Source organism: Chelonia mydas, chromosome 2 (genome assembly GCF_015237465.2).
Source record: "Chelonia mydas isolate rCheMyd1 chromosome 2, rCheMyd1.pri.v2, whole genome shotgun sequence".
Taxonomy (NCBI): Eukaryota; Metazoa; Chordata; order Testudines; family Cheloniidae; genus Chelonia; species Chelonia mydas.
In genome coordinates, this window is record NC_057850.1 from 220950506 (window position 1) to 220965639 (window position 15134).

General features: G+C 40.0%; 1 protein-coding gene across 2 annotated transcripts in view; it reads right to left on the reverse strand.

Annotated features, from left to right (window-relative positions):
• Window positions 1–15134, reverse strand: part of FAM171A1 (family with sequence similarity 171 member A1) — a 137426-nt gene that overhangs the window by 4301 nt on the left and 117991 nt on the right. For both annotated transcript variants that reach the window (XM_037890766.2, XM_043541270.1), the window contains 2 exons: window positions 3505–3621; window positions 60–174 (listed from right to left, as the gene is read on the reverse strand). In XM_037890766.2, coding sequence (XP_037746694.1) covers window positions 60–174; window positions 3505–3621 — 232 coding nt within the window. The remainder of the gene's footprint in view (window positions 1–59; window positions 175–3504; window positions 3622–15134) is intronic.

A 15134-nucleotide genomic window follows, 5' to 3' on the forward strand; every position in this document is an offset into this window, starting at 1 on the left:
GCAAGCAGGGATGTTTACATTCTAAATGCAAACTGAATGACCAAAATGGTAAACTTTACCTGCAATAATACAAAAGAAGACACAGCAAAACCATAAGTATGAGAGCCATCCCTCCTAGAATTGCCAAAAGGAACATTGTGTGATAGGTGGTAATGTCCTGTGTTACTATGGGACCTAGAAGGCAAGAAAACAGAGTTTAGACTTGTGACAACCTTTAAAGAAAGAGAGGCAAATTAGCTGACAGTCATGACACCTTCTTCCATGCTGTCAGGATGCTAAATGAGCAAAACTGCCATTAGGTGCTCCCCACCTGCAGTGCCTGCTTATGCCCTATCTGAGAAAGATGTGGCGAGAGCGACTGATGGTTCTGCTGGCAACAACTCCAGTTTGTTCCGTGGAAATCCATCTGACTGCAAGAACAGCATGCCATGCTAAGCATTGCTTCCTGGCTCCATCCAATACCACAGTGCCCCAACCTAGACAAATTAGAGGATTGGGCCAAAAGAAATCTGATGAGGTTCAACAAAGACAAGTGTAGAATCCTGCACTTAGGATGGAAGAATCCCATGCACCGCTACAGACTAGGGACCGAATGGCTCGGCAGCAGTTCTGCAGAGAAGGACCTAGGGGTTACGGTGGACGAGAAGCTGGATATGAGTCAACAGTGTGCTCTTGTTGCCAAGAAGGCCAATGGCATTTTGGGCTGTATATGTAGGAACATTGCCAGCAGATCGAGGGACATGATCATTCCCCTCTGTTCGACATTGGTGAGGCCTCATCTCGAGTACTGCGTCCAGTTTTGGGCCCCACACTACAAGAAGGATGTGGAAAAATTGGAAAGCATCCGGCGGAGGGCAACAAAAATGATTAGGGGACTGGAACATATGACTTATGAGGAGAGGCTGAGGGAACTGGGATTGTTTAGTCTGCAGAAGAGGAGAATGAGGGGGGATTTGATAGCTGCTTTCAACTACGTGAAAGGGGGTTCCAAAGAGGATGGATCTAGACTGTTCTCAATGGTAGCAGATGACAGAACAAGGAGTAATGGTCTCAAGTTGCAGTGGGGGAGGTTTAGGTTGGATATTAGGAAAAACTTTTTCACTAGAAGGGTGGTGAAGCACTGGAATTCGTTACCTAGGGAGGTGGTGGAATCTCCTTCCTTTGAGGTTTTTAAGGTCAGGCTTGACAAAGCCCTGGCTGGAATGATTTAGTTGGGGATTGGTCCTGCTTTGAGCAGGGGGTTGGACTAGACCTCCTGAGGTCCCTTCCAACCCTGATATTCTATGATTCTATGAACCTCACACAGCTGAAGTGCAGAAGCCACTGCAGTGTCTTCAGCCAGTGGCATGAATGCCGCAGAACTACTGCTTTCCCTCTGCTGCCTGTTTTGAGATTTCTTTTTAACCATAATTTGATCACTTTGCAGGAAATAGCAGATGTGGCACACTAAGGGCTTCATCTTTACAGGTACTGGTTGCACAGATCTCCAGTTCGAGTCAATAGGAACTGTGGGTTTGAAGCACCTCTGAAAGGCAGGTGCTAAAGGCAGTAGAGTAAAAACTAAAGATTTTAAGAACTGTTGATAAACATTTTACTCACAGAGAAAGAGACATGTATACAATTTCCACTCCGTTATGTATGTGTAATCCCATTGGTTTATCAGATCCTTCTCACAGTTTGAAATACAGAGCCAAATTTTGTTTTCAGATAGAAAGGTGCAACTCCCAGTGACAGGGTTACATGGGTATGTACTGTGACTAAACAGAATTTTGCCTGTTTGTCTGAACAATGTTAAGGATCTAACCTAGAGGTTTCTAAACAGTGGTCTATGAACCACTTGTGCTTCAAGAGCCACTGCTGGTGGTCCTTGGAGACCTGGCTGGGAACACGGTGCTGAGTCTCCTTGTTTCCAGATGTGAAACAGAGAAGGGATGGGGAGATGAAATGAAGAACAAAAATAGAAAGTGCGATTAACCTGTTCTAAAAATAAATAAAGGAAAAAACATATTGTATTAAAGAGAGCTAAAAACACATTCGTTCTTTCTTTACATGGAAAAGTAACATTAGGAAACTACTGCTTAATTGCTACAAGATGTTATGTGAATGAAAGAGGAGATGGCCCATGAAAATCTCAATTAAAGAGTGGTTCCACTGTGACAAAGTCTGAGAAATGCTGGCCTTGACTTAAAAAGAAAGGAAAGTCAGAGCACAAGCAGAGTCTCTACCCTAAAGGAAGAACTACAAGAACAATCAAATCTCCTGATAAGGTGAAATATTTTAGACATATGGGGCCAAATTCAAGACTGGTATAACACCATTAAAGTCAGAGACAAGAAAGTCACACAAGCAAAACATCTGCCCCCTTTTTTTAAAGTACAATTAATTTTACAAGATTATTTTGAATTCAAACCACAGTTTGTCCTTGTCTACACCCATAACTAACCCTTGTTTCAGCCCTGGGTCAAGCTGAATCTTTCAGCAATTGTATTTTTTTGTAGCATGAACTTAAATAAATCGTTTAAGAAAGCTGCCAGAAGGAATCTTTCTCCATATACTGAGGAAGCTCAGTGGAATCTATTTGGGCAGACTTAAGAACTAATCCTTACACAGTCGGCTGCTTTGTTTATGTGTTAGAAATTGTTTGGTTTGTTCGTGTAGTCAGGGCAAGGCATTTTCATCACACTACCTCTCTTATGAACTTATCAAAACCCAATGACTGAAGACTCTCTGAGGAGGTGGTTTTTGTTTGGTTTAAACAAAGAAGCCTGTGTTTATTTGAAGCTGGGGAACTGGAACAAAAGAGCTGGCCACAGGAAAAGAAAAAACTATCAAGCCACATCATGAATAGTTTCAACAGGAGTACAGGTACACATCACAGCTAGTTTACATTGATTTCTGTATTATTTAAATAGCTTCCTGAATACCACTCAATGACAATCTACAAAGGGCAGTCAACCAGTACAGAATCTGGAATGTTGTTTATTTAGGGCCAAATTCCACCCTAAATTACACCTGGTGCAAGCTCAATGAAATCAATGAGATTATAGCAGGTATCCGGACAAAACTTCAAAATGCAAGCTTTCAAAAGCTATCAAAAGAATAATTAAGACTACTCTAAATTGTGATTGTATTAGCTTCAGGTGAATCCATTTCAGAAACTTCATAACAGATGTTTTAGTAATTGTTGGAACTGACAAGTACATTGACATCATTACTCCCCTCACTTTCTAGCATTAATTCACCAGATAGTGGTGACAAGTGACATTAGTGCAAGGAATACTTTCTGATAATGTTTCATGTATAAGTGGTTTTGAGTATAGGGATTCCTCCCCACTCCCCAAAAGATTTTAACCCTTTACTTTCAGATTTCTCTTTTCTAATAATCCATTATTGATCAAGATGGGGCATCTCAGATGAGGTCATCCTGAAAAATATAAAAGTGTTATATATGAATACATTAATATTTATCGTTGGAAATACTAATACATTTCAATTCAGTCTTACCTAGGTTAGTAGGAGACATGGCTGCAACCCAATAACCTAACTGCGGGGCAATGTATGTCCAGGTCAGCTGATTTCCTTCTTGTTGTACAAACCCTAAACTACTCTTCAACCATGTCCCTGTAAAATACAAGATCCAAAATAGGGCATCTTATTTTTTAATATGAGATCAGTATATAACTAGTGGGAAAAAAAAACTGTAACAAAACTTTTGCCTTAAAACTTATCATTGAGCATGATAAGTCACACATCACTCTAAAGACATGGGGAACTTGCTGGTCTTTAACACATCTCTCTTTGACCGTCATCACTGAGTCCTTCCATGAGAAGTCATTTGAGAAGCTTTGTACTAATAAGAAGCTGTTTAAAATAAAGTAAATCGATTAAAGCTTCTAAAATGGAAGTGGGAAATCGTGGTTGCCATCCTGGATTCCCTTTGTTGGAGGAGGTTATTCCTGAAGCTACTACATGGTGACTTCAAATATATTGTTTTAAAATTTATAAAGCCCCTTTTAGAATTCTCGCTGTTTGAAGAGGCATTGTGGAATTACAGCAACTCTCTCCAAGCTTCTATTTTGGCTGCAAAGATTTCCTTCGAAGGAACATGGATATACATATACTGTATGCACACATGTATTCAGCATACCACATTCCCATCTCCCTTACTTGCAATCGCCTTTTAGAAGCATAAACATTTTTATTTCCCTACAGAGAGTCTTGTTTTTTCATCTAGAAAACTTTGATTCGTTAACTCCTGTGTTTCCAACAGAGAGGAAACTATTTGGTGTTTAGCAATTTGTTTCAGCAGCACCATCAGAGGGTCAGTCGAAATGTACATAGTTTTGTGACTAGTGTTTACTAGGTAACAGCGCAGAATATTTTTAAAACATGCTTTTCAGGGGAAATGGTGGATATATATTTTAAACAGGTTTCGATAATCCAAAGGAAATTAAATTGGTCAGGCTTTCATCCTGAAGTATGCAGAGTACGAACTTTTTTGAAAATAGAAGCACCATTTTTTTTTAAGATACAGTGCATTGTAAACCACAGGTTTATGAGAAAGCTTTAAGATTAGATAATTATTTGCATTTTGTTACACATTAAGGTTCCAACTCTGGGGCCAAATAAAAAATTAGTTTAACTTCTGAGCCAAAGCATCTTAATAATGCTTGTAGACTACTCCATTCTCCCTGAATGACATACTGGGTTACTGTGCTTCAGACTACTGAAAATTAAAACATTGTAACAGGATGTTCTCAGGCTTCTGAAGGGCTATTGCAAGTAGAGGAAATTGCTGTGTGCTGTGGTGCAGCTAATATTCCTTAGAAATAAATTGTTGCAGTTCATACAGAAAATTTAAGAGTTTTGCAGTAATTTTAGAATGCCTCTCGGAACAGTAAGGCTCCCAAAAGACATGTTTAAATTTATGACAGGTTTCAGAGTAGCAGCCGTGATAGTCTGTATTCGCGAAAAGAAAAGGAGTACTTGTGGCACCTTAGAGACTAAGGAATTTATTTGAGCATAAGCTTTCGTGAGCTACAGCTCACTTCATCGGATGCTCTAGCACTTCTGTTTTACTTCCACCAGTGGGTGCCAAACTAGACAACAAATAAAAAAACCTAAATAAAATTGGAGTTCTTCATACACTTTGCTACTATCAAAAATATATCAAATTAGTATACATAGTATCCCATGTACTTCAACGGATAAACACCTGCCATTCTCAAAGGTTAGATATAAATTTCTGCTACAAAGGGGAAGCTGAAATTACCTAACATGTTTTCAAGAAAGCTATATACAGTACAGTATTGTATTCTGACAAGCCCTCCTTCCAAACGGTCAGCAGTGACTCTGGGCTGAAACTAAGCCCTTTTTACAATGTCACTAATTAATTAGAGGAGGAAGTGGTGGTGGAGGAAAGGTGAAAATCTGAAAGTGATTGTAAAACACATTAAAGAGATTTTTATTAGTTATATGTAATACCACAAAATTAACCTCAAGATTCTGATGATTTCCACTGTAGTTCTTAAATTATCCACATGAGCAAATCATGGAAGTGTAAGATGCATGGCTTCTTTTAAAGAACATATTTTAATATTCATTTATTTTTGTCTCCTACATAATCAAATCCTTGTAAACTATAATTTTTTGTCTCAGCATAGAGCTTGTGTTGATATAGTAAAAGTTTTTTGCATGACACATAATATTTGACAGACGGCTACAAAGAGGTGAAAACCATCGACATATACTGACTTGGCATCTGAAACTTGGTTGAACGTGTAGCCAGTAATCACATTCAGTATTGGTGTGGAGTGTAGGGGGTGGAGAGGAAAGTATTTTCTATGTTGTAAGGGAGATATCCAATAGGTATAATGTGTCATTTCACACAACATCAGTATCAACATTGTAATTTGAGCACCTCATCTACTGTAATGAATTTATCTACAGAACAAGCCTACAAAGTAGGGAAGTATTATCAGAGGCAGAGACGCTGAAATGACTTGGCTAAGGTCACAAAAGAAGTTTCTAGTAGGCCCAAGGAATAAAATGAATCAAGAACTCCCAAACAGCCATTTTTCCTCTAGATCTTCCACCAGGTAATTTTCTATAGCAGAAATTTGTCCCTCCAATAGCCTTGAATGAGAAGCTGAGAACATAGCCAACAATCTCTCATGTCCTTATTCCATCAACTTTTAGTACAGTGACTGCTGTCTGTGACTGACATGACAATCAGCATGAACAATGTCCACAGCTGAAACCCCAATTTTCTACTATCCTCAGCAGGATCAGCCTTGATAATAAAACCACCTTGGCTTGGAAAAAGCCCTGTTTCAAAGACATGATGCTCAATGCAAAATGAATAAATATTATTAAAAAGTACAGCATAAAAGAGCAGTTGGAGAGTGTGCTGCAGGTCTAAAAGGGCAGATAGAAAAACAGAAACCAAACAGGAGAGAGAGAGAGAGTCTGTGTGGTAGGGGTGATGAGTAGACTTATTCTTCAAGCCAAGCTTCTTTTACAATCGCAATACCCCCGAAGACACAAGCACATTCCTACCTTGTAGCAAGGCTGACATCTTTGGTATCTTATAGGTTACACGATAGCAGTGGGAGACATTTGGACATTAACATAAATGGATTAATTTACCATTACTTTGGATCAAGTTAAAGGATAAGGCAGGGAGGCTTTCAGGACTAATATCTAGGACAATAGAAGAAGAGAGGAGCAGACACCTGTTCTCTTAGGGCTTGAGACACAAACTAGGGCAGAAAGTATCATCATCCTTTCTGGTGTGAGTTTATTTTAAAATATATTTCACACAGGCAAAAGTGTGACACAAGTTTTGTGATTCAAAAATTACTAGGTCTGACTGCTCGAGAAATTCCTTAAAATGCCATTTATTTCAATCTTTGCAACAAGGCAAGTTTAAGAGGAGTCAAAGAGTTACAAAAAAATCTAGGAGCTGAGGTCCTGTAGTTCTCATAGACTTCAGTGGGTCTGAGTGCTCAGCACTTCTGAGAATCAGGATCTTCAAGTTTATACATGAACCCCTCATCACATTATTACTGGATAACTATAGAGTATGAGGAATTTTATATCTGCAGCCAAATCCACGTTTATGGCAGGAGTCATCATTGCAGTTATTCACTAGGGGGAACATGTGTCCAGCTTGCCTTACTCACACTGCTCTGGAACAAACGGAATCCTTGTAGTGCCTCTTTAAAAAGCTCTTCTGCTAATTATGTGCCTGCACAGCACAGTGATCAAGAAGCTAACAGAGACTGCACTCAAAGCTCACTTTTCATTCCAGCAGAACAAGATTGCTCACATTTTTCCAACAAAAGGAAGCTCTGTACTTGCAGAGAAAGCAAACAAAAGGGCGTACAAAGCAAAAGGCTAGCCAGCCTTCTTGCCTGTCCTCCACTCAGTTAGCTCGCCCACCAGTTTTTGCTATCTGCTGGTTATCCTTCAGAACACTAACTGGTCAGCATAACACAAAACACCAGCAGGAAAAGCTAGCGCTCTCTCTCTTAAGAGAGGGCCAGAGCTCTAGAAATGTTCCAGGTACCTAACACATGGGTCACCACTGGACAGTTATACACTTATTTCCTATTTTAAATACAGAGAAAGTGGTATCTGATGTACCAAAACTATGTGGTGACAACTGGAAAATGCTGAGTTTTTAATGGAGATCACTATCCTCAGAGAACAAAATACATTGCCTCAACCCAATAACAAGGATGGGTCCTCCAGGGCCCTGATGGGAAGCCCAGTGCGTACTCCTCCCTGCTCCAAGACTGTGCTAAAGGTCCCTCTCATCTTTTATATCTATCTGTCATTTCTCACTAATAGGTATTTGACACATTTGAGTCTCTCCCCCAAGCAGTGGCCAAAGAGTGAAGTACTCCCACCTTCCATAGCAGCAGCAGTAGATTGTGTCAGTTCTTCTACTGGTCAAAATCATCTATTTTTTTTCTTGTGATAAGCTAGCCACAAATGTATACAGTATTCCCGGCAAGGGTGCACCATCAATGTATATAACTGCTGTGACGTGGTCAGACTGGATGGCTACAGGAGAGTAATAGGAGGCAGATATATTAGCCCCAGGTTAAGTAGGTCCCTTTTCCCTGGGTATGGTAACAGGGAAGGTTGCAGAACAATCAGGAACCTTCTGGAGACAATTAAGACAGACAGGCTGATTAGAACACCTGCAGCCAATCAAGAAGTTGCTAGAATCAGTTAAGGCAGGCTAATCAGGGCACCTGGGTTTAAAAAGGAGCTCACTTCAGTTTGTGGTGTGTGTGTAAGGAGCTGGGAGCAAGAGGCACTAGGAGTGGAGAGTGAGAATGCATACCGTTGGAGGACTGAGGAGTACAAGCATTATCAGACACCAGGAGGAAGGTCCTATGGTGAAGATAAAGAAGGTGTTGGGAGGAGGCCATGGGGAAGTAGTCCAGGGAGTTGTAGCTGTCGCACAGCTGTTCCAGGAGGCACTCTAGACAGCTGCATTCCACAGGGCCCTGGGCTGGAACCCGGAGTAGAGGGCGGGCCTGGGTTTCCCCCCAAACCTCCCAACTCCTGGTCAGACACAGGAGGAGTTGAACTGGACTGTGGGTTCACGAAAACGGCCAAACTGAGGGCTGCCGTGAAGCTCCAAGGTGAGAAAATCCACCAATAAGCGCAAGACCCACCAAGGTAGAGGAGGAACTTTGTCACATTGCATTATAATATTTTCACTACTAGTACAGTGCTCACTTTGCAAATATTTGTAATAAAAATAATATACTGTAAAAAGATTAAAAAGAGATAGTACAATCTACAAGTCAAAGCATGAAGGGGCGTACCAATGTTTAGCATATCTGGCATGTAAATACCTTGCAACACTGGCTACATCACTGGCAGGGGAACACCTGTTTTCACTTTCAGATGACATTGTAAATAAGAAGTGGGCAGCATTATATTGCGTAAATATAAAAAAAGCTTGTTTGTCTTAGTGATTGGCTGAACAAAAAGTAGGACCGAGTGGACTTATAGGCTCTGAAGTTTTATATTGTTTTGGTTTTGAGTGCAGTTATGGGGAAAAAAATTTCTACATTTGTAAGTTGCACTTTCACAATAAAGAGATTGCACTACAGTGCTTGGATGAGGTGAACTGAAAAATACTATTTCTTTTATCTTTATATTATTTTTATTACAAATGTTTGAACTGTAAAGTGAGCACTGTACACTTTGTATTCTGTATTGTAATTGAAATCAATATTTGAAAATGTAGAAAACATCCAAAATATTTATAATAAATTTAAATTGGTATTCTATTATTGTTTAACAGTGCAATTAAAACCGCAATTGTGACTTTTTAACTCTAGTTAATTTGTTTTGCGTTAATCACTTGAGTTAACTGCAATTAATTGACAGCTGTAATAATTACCCAAAGGAAAAAAATCTCTCTATTCTAGATTTCAACTTTTCATTCTGCACTGGATAAGCACTGGTTATAATTGTGCTGGACCAGGAACTGCACAGATAATTAGTCCCCATCCCAGCCCCATGCTCCCTCTTCCTTGCATGAGGATGGGACGTGGAACAACTTACTTCATTTCTTTTCATAGAGCAGCCCACTGTCTTTAAGCATGCCCAGCTAGATACTCTGGCCTGCAAACAGGGAGTTGGAGTGCAATGGAGCCAGGGCTCCGGCTGAGTGAGGGTTATGAAAAACTAGTCCATTGCACCCAACTTTCTCCCTCCCTTCACAAAACCATAGAACAAAGACAATCACAAATCATCCACACCACTAAGTAAGCTTTAGATGAAGTGCTACAGTTGTTAGCCACTAGTATGCATAGATAGATGCGAATTTGTTGGATAAAAAGTTGACAATTTTTAAGGCTCTGGTCCTACTGCTCAAAAGAATATTTCACAGTGCCGGTGTGTATCTTTTAAGCAGAAACAGTAAGTTTTATATAGTATGTGAGTAGCGTATGGTTTGGGCCAATTCACCATTGCCATTAAATCTATAAAGACCAGCTGGTGTTCCATGGAAAACTTCTATATGGAGAGACAATTCTTTGTCTTTTCCCCCCACTACTATTGTATGGAGTCTCTCTTTGTCGTTTCCCCCCATTACTGTTCCATGGAGCCAATATGCTGATCCACGATTAAACCATGTTGGCTCAAATGAGCAGTTAGAGGGAATGTTATAGTTTTCTTATAACTCTTCCCTCACCAAGATTTCACAGTTGTCAATGGTACTCACTCACGCTCTGAATAAAGAGAAAATTGTATTAGGCAGTAAATACAAAAAAGACTTTCTTTTAAAGGTAAACCTAAATAGTTTGATAAAATATTTAAATATAAACTACATATGGGGGAGAGGGGGAAAGCACAAATTGAGGATCAAGTGACTGCCAAACAAAACCTTGGACACAATGTCAGAGGCCAGACAAAGACTTCAAGAAAGCAGCAGAAAAAGTTCTGCTAGGCAGAAAACATGACACTACATTGCATTACTTGGATTTTGGGGAATGTGCTCACTTATCCCAGACAAACTGTGGGCTTGATACTGCAACCACCTACTTGCATGGCTAGTCTTCAAGTATGACTTCGAAGGCACTATTAACATAAAGGTGTTGACAGGTCCTGGCCTTTAGGGCTGGTTCTGCTTTTACAGGGAAGATGTGCATACATTATTTATGGTTTTTCAAAAAGCCCCAAACCCTATTATTTTAGATGCATTCAGAGTGAAACACAAGCCAATCTAAGCCCCGGCAGAGTCTGTGTGCATGCATGCATGCATATACACAGGCTCACAATTACACAAGGCTAGATCATGCTCCCATTGAAGTCAATGGCTTCAATAATGCAGATTGTGTCCATACAGGCAAAAAGACTTCCGCTCACAGGTGTACTCATTACTCCTGCGCCAAAAATTAAAAATGCCACATACAATATTCAAAAATTCTGCGTATTTTATTTGTCAAGACAACACTGTATAATCACACCAGTTTCAATTATTCTGGTAACTTATTTCAAAATACCTGTCAGAAAGTATGTCTGACAACAAAAAAGATTCCCTCCAAGAGTAGAGAGCTAAAGAAACCCCTACGACAACCTAATTCCTGTTTTTCCATTATGCTTTTGTTGGGCACCTGAGTCTGGGTGTGTCACGTGCCAGCTGGGCACATCTTGGGGCAAAACTTTGCCCCTCTGGTCTCAGACACCCACACACTCTCCCCGCAAGAACCGAGCCATGGAGCGCCCAACTGGCTCAGACACTCACGTCCCCTACCCCTCACAACAGAGGGATCGAGAGAAACAGCCTGATGCAGGGTCCTGAGCTTTATGGAGTTTCCTGCATCCCACCTCTTTCATTCAGGACATGTTGGGAACTGCAGCTGCCCAGAACCCTTCAATTCCCCCTTTCCCCTGGCAGTGTCCTGTATTTGCGAGCTAGACAATGGGGCTCTGCTGGGTCCAGCAGACCCTAATGGCAGCCAGCAGCATCAATGCTGCAGGCAAAAAGAAATTCTGTGCAGAACATTAATTCTGCACAAATTCTGCATTGGGCAGCGGAGCAGAATTCCCCCAGGAGTAATGCATGTAACTCTTAGTACTCTGAGTCAAGAATAGAGGAGATAAATTCCATTCTTAGCTGCATGCACTCTGACTTCAAGGGGAGTTGCACAGCAACATTTGAGAGTTGAGCTCAGCCATAATGGAGAATTTTTAATTCTGGTTATATTGTATTAAGCATTCTCATCTGACCATTTCATTGTGTCCTAGGATACACCCCTGACTTTTGTTGATTAAGTTTTCTTCTTATCACTGATCAAAACAACCAGGTATGTGACTGTAAGAGGAGTATACCAGTGGTCTCCAAACTGGGGTGCACACCCCCTACGGGCTGCATGAGATGATCCCAGGGGGTGTGCGGCACCAGGAGTGCCGCCGGACAGCACTCTGCCGTTTTTTTTTCTTCTGCAGCAGCTCTGCACGTCCACGGCTGGTGTTCCCCTCCGGCGGCCTGCCTACGGTAAGTCTTCCGTTCTTCTTCCGTCGGTGGCGCATCTGCAGCAGGTCTTCTGTTCTTCTTCCATCGGCGGCGCACCTGTGGCTGGTCTTCCAGTCTTCACCCTGGGGTGCGCGAGCCACAAAGTTTGGAGACCACTGGAGTACACTATCACTAGAGCCCTATGTATTTTGCAAAGGAAAAATATCATAAACCAAAAAAAATGTAAAAAGATAAAAATAAAAATAAAATCACAAAACAAAAGCCTCACCCCCCAGCAGCAGCTTCTGACCCCATGGTATGGGCCTGGCTCCCAGTGACAGGCATTGTAAACCAGTGCCTGGGATCCAAGCGCTGCTCAGATTTGGCCTGGTCACCCCTCCATCATCATGTAACCCTCCTCCCGCCAGGGGCACATCCTGACCCTCCCCAGGGCTACCCCGAGGGGGACTATTGGGTGATTGGGTTCAGCTGGAGAGGGGGATATTTAAGAGCTATTGTTCTGTGCTTGCTTTTAATTCCTAAAACCTTTCAATACCATGGAATAATTCTTAATAAAATGATGTGTATAGACAGACTGGAATTTATACACTATTCTTATTTATATATGGTCATTGAGGTATTTTATTAATCTAAATGTAATTAAAAAAATGAAACAAAATTTTTAATGACTAAAACAAAACACCACAAAATTCCCCCAAAATCAAATGAAAAATGATAAAAAATAAAAAATTTCACAAAGCTTTTATTATAGCTTGTATGCAGCGAAGTAGCACTCTTTAATATAAAAAAGGAATGTCCAAACTACACAAACATTTAGTTTGAATGTAGCTAGATACATTTTTGTCTTGGATCTTCCTCTTTTTCACCCTCAATCTGAAGTTTAGGTGTGTTTTTTCCTCCTCAGAGAAACCCATTTTTTTCCTCCTCAATTACTTTTCTACGTGACCTTTCTATAGGAAGCACTCCCTAATAATTAATTAGAAATTATTTTTTAAATGACCAGTGATGAAATTATCCAACCAGATCTGCTGAAGGCAATCTAAGTAAGAGGATCAAAGTTGTGCTACTTACAATGCAGATGATTTGTTTCCCTTGTTATGAACAAATAAAATGGACGATTTAATGAAACAGAAATCAAATTAAGCCCACTATCCTGATTTACTTTTTATTCATAAGATTATCCGCACTGGACAGAGTCTTGGAAATAAAATGGGGATGATTTTTAAAATTACCACTCAATAGCCTAGTTGTAATAAATACCATTCTTAATAAAAATTAGTTTTCATTCAGCTAATGATTTCTTCTGCAGTGGCTGTGATTTCACACAGGATGGCACTGTCTATAAATGAAGATGTAGGGTCCAAAAGCAAAAGCATGTGTTAGAGAGAATGGGATAGGACATGAAGCTATTAAACTATAAATGTGCTGTATGTGATATTCAAATATAACTAACATGGTTATTTCTACAACTAATTTCTTTAGACACTTCAAAAGGCACTTGCTCTCACTGAGAATTAAGTCCACAGCACACTTATGAAATTAACCTTTACATTCTTCTTCTGAGTAAAGAAGCCCCAATTTTCTTCAAGTGTGTAAATGGCCACTTTTTATTCTGATAAGTGAAAAACTAAACTATAGGATTTTCTTGAAACTGGCAGCAAAAATTACTAGACTGCAACCAGCATAAGAAATTTAAGTCTAACAAGAAGGTGGTTTTTTGTTTTGTTTTTTTTAAAAGGAAAAGCCATAAGCCATGAAAATACAACTTAGAAAATTCCTATTTGACAATCAATATAACATCAGAAGTGCCACTCTATAATACAGAAATGCTATTTTTTCTTGCCACAAATACACAGGAGTTTAACAATTCTTAGGAATAAGTGAATATTACAATACTGGTTTTGAAGTTGCTAGGCAACACCAATAGTTGAATGTCCATGCTCTGAGATCATACCTTCATTACTCTTCCACTCTTACAGCATTTGTTGTATGGCATTCAGAAGTAGCATAGTTAAATCCTGCCACTATTTTAGTAACGTCATCAGTATTTGGCAAAGAGAAAACAATTTGGTGTGTTTCAGACCACTATCAGAAAAATACACATTTTATTACATGGAATCTAAAATATTTCTGCCAAAAAAAACCCCAACCAAACAAACCCCAGCACCACAAATGTTATTGTTCAATGCATGACTGAAGATTGAACAGAGTGCTGTGGTTTTCCTTTGTTACTTTTGTCTTAATTATATAAGGGAGAAACTGAATAAAATTACCTGCCTAATATTTAACAAAAGCACATACCATTTTTCTTTACTTAGTAATTTTAACAGCATCTGAGGTGGGGAGGGGTACATTGTATACAAAAGTTATTTCCATCGTTTCTTTTTCCCCGTGAAACCCAGAACAGAAAAGGCTTAAAGAAAATCTCTATTACACATAAATCAGTTATATTTCAAATGGGAAAGCTTGGCTCTGCCTTCCCCATCTCAATGTCTGATTCTGGGTTTATATGAAACAGTCCCTTTAACATTTGCTTTATCACATGTTATTGACTAATTTCAATAAATAATACATTATTATATAAATAATATTAAGTAAATACATAAACCCCTGAAACTCTAACTCCTCCAGTCCAAAGACCTCAAAGCACTTTACCTCCTTTAATCCATTCAGCTTCACACCACACCTGTGAGGTAGTTATGCATTATCTTTATTTTACAGATTTGGAAACTGAGACAGAAACACATTAAGAGATGATTAGCACCTGAAACTCCCTTTGATGTCAGTTTGAGTTGCAGGTGATCAGTGGTTTCAGGATCAGGCCTAGAGTTTGTAGTACCATTGGCTAGAGTACCATATTTCACTTAGAATTATTAACTGATAGTTAGCCTATGTGACACAGGAAGAATGTCCTCATACTCTGAGACCCTTCCAGCTTTACCCTCGACACTTCCCCAGCTTCTATCCTCAGGCAGCTCCGCTACTCAGCTCCACTCCCGTCCCACCCTTACAGCTTCCAATACCTCCCCACAACATAACACCTCTGCCCCCGGCACCACCCCCCTCTCCCAGTCTCAAATCCAATGTCTACCTCCCCTCTCTACCACACACATTTGTGTTGGGA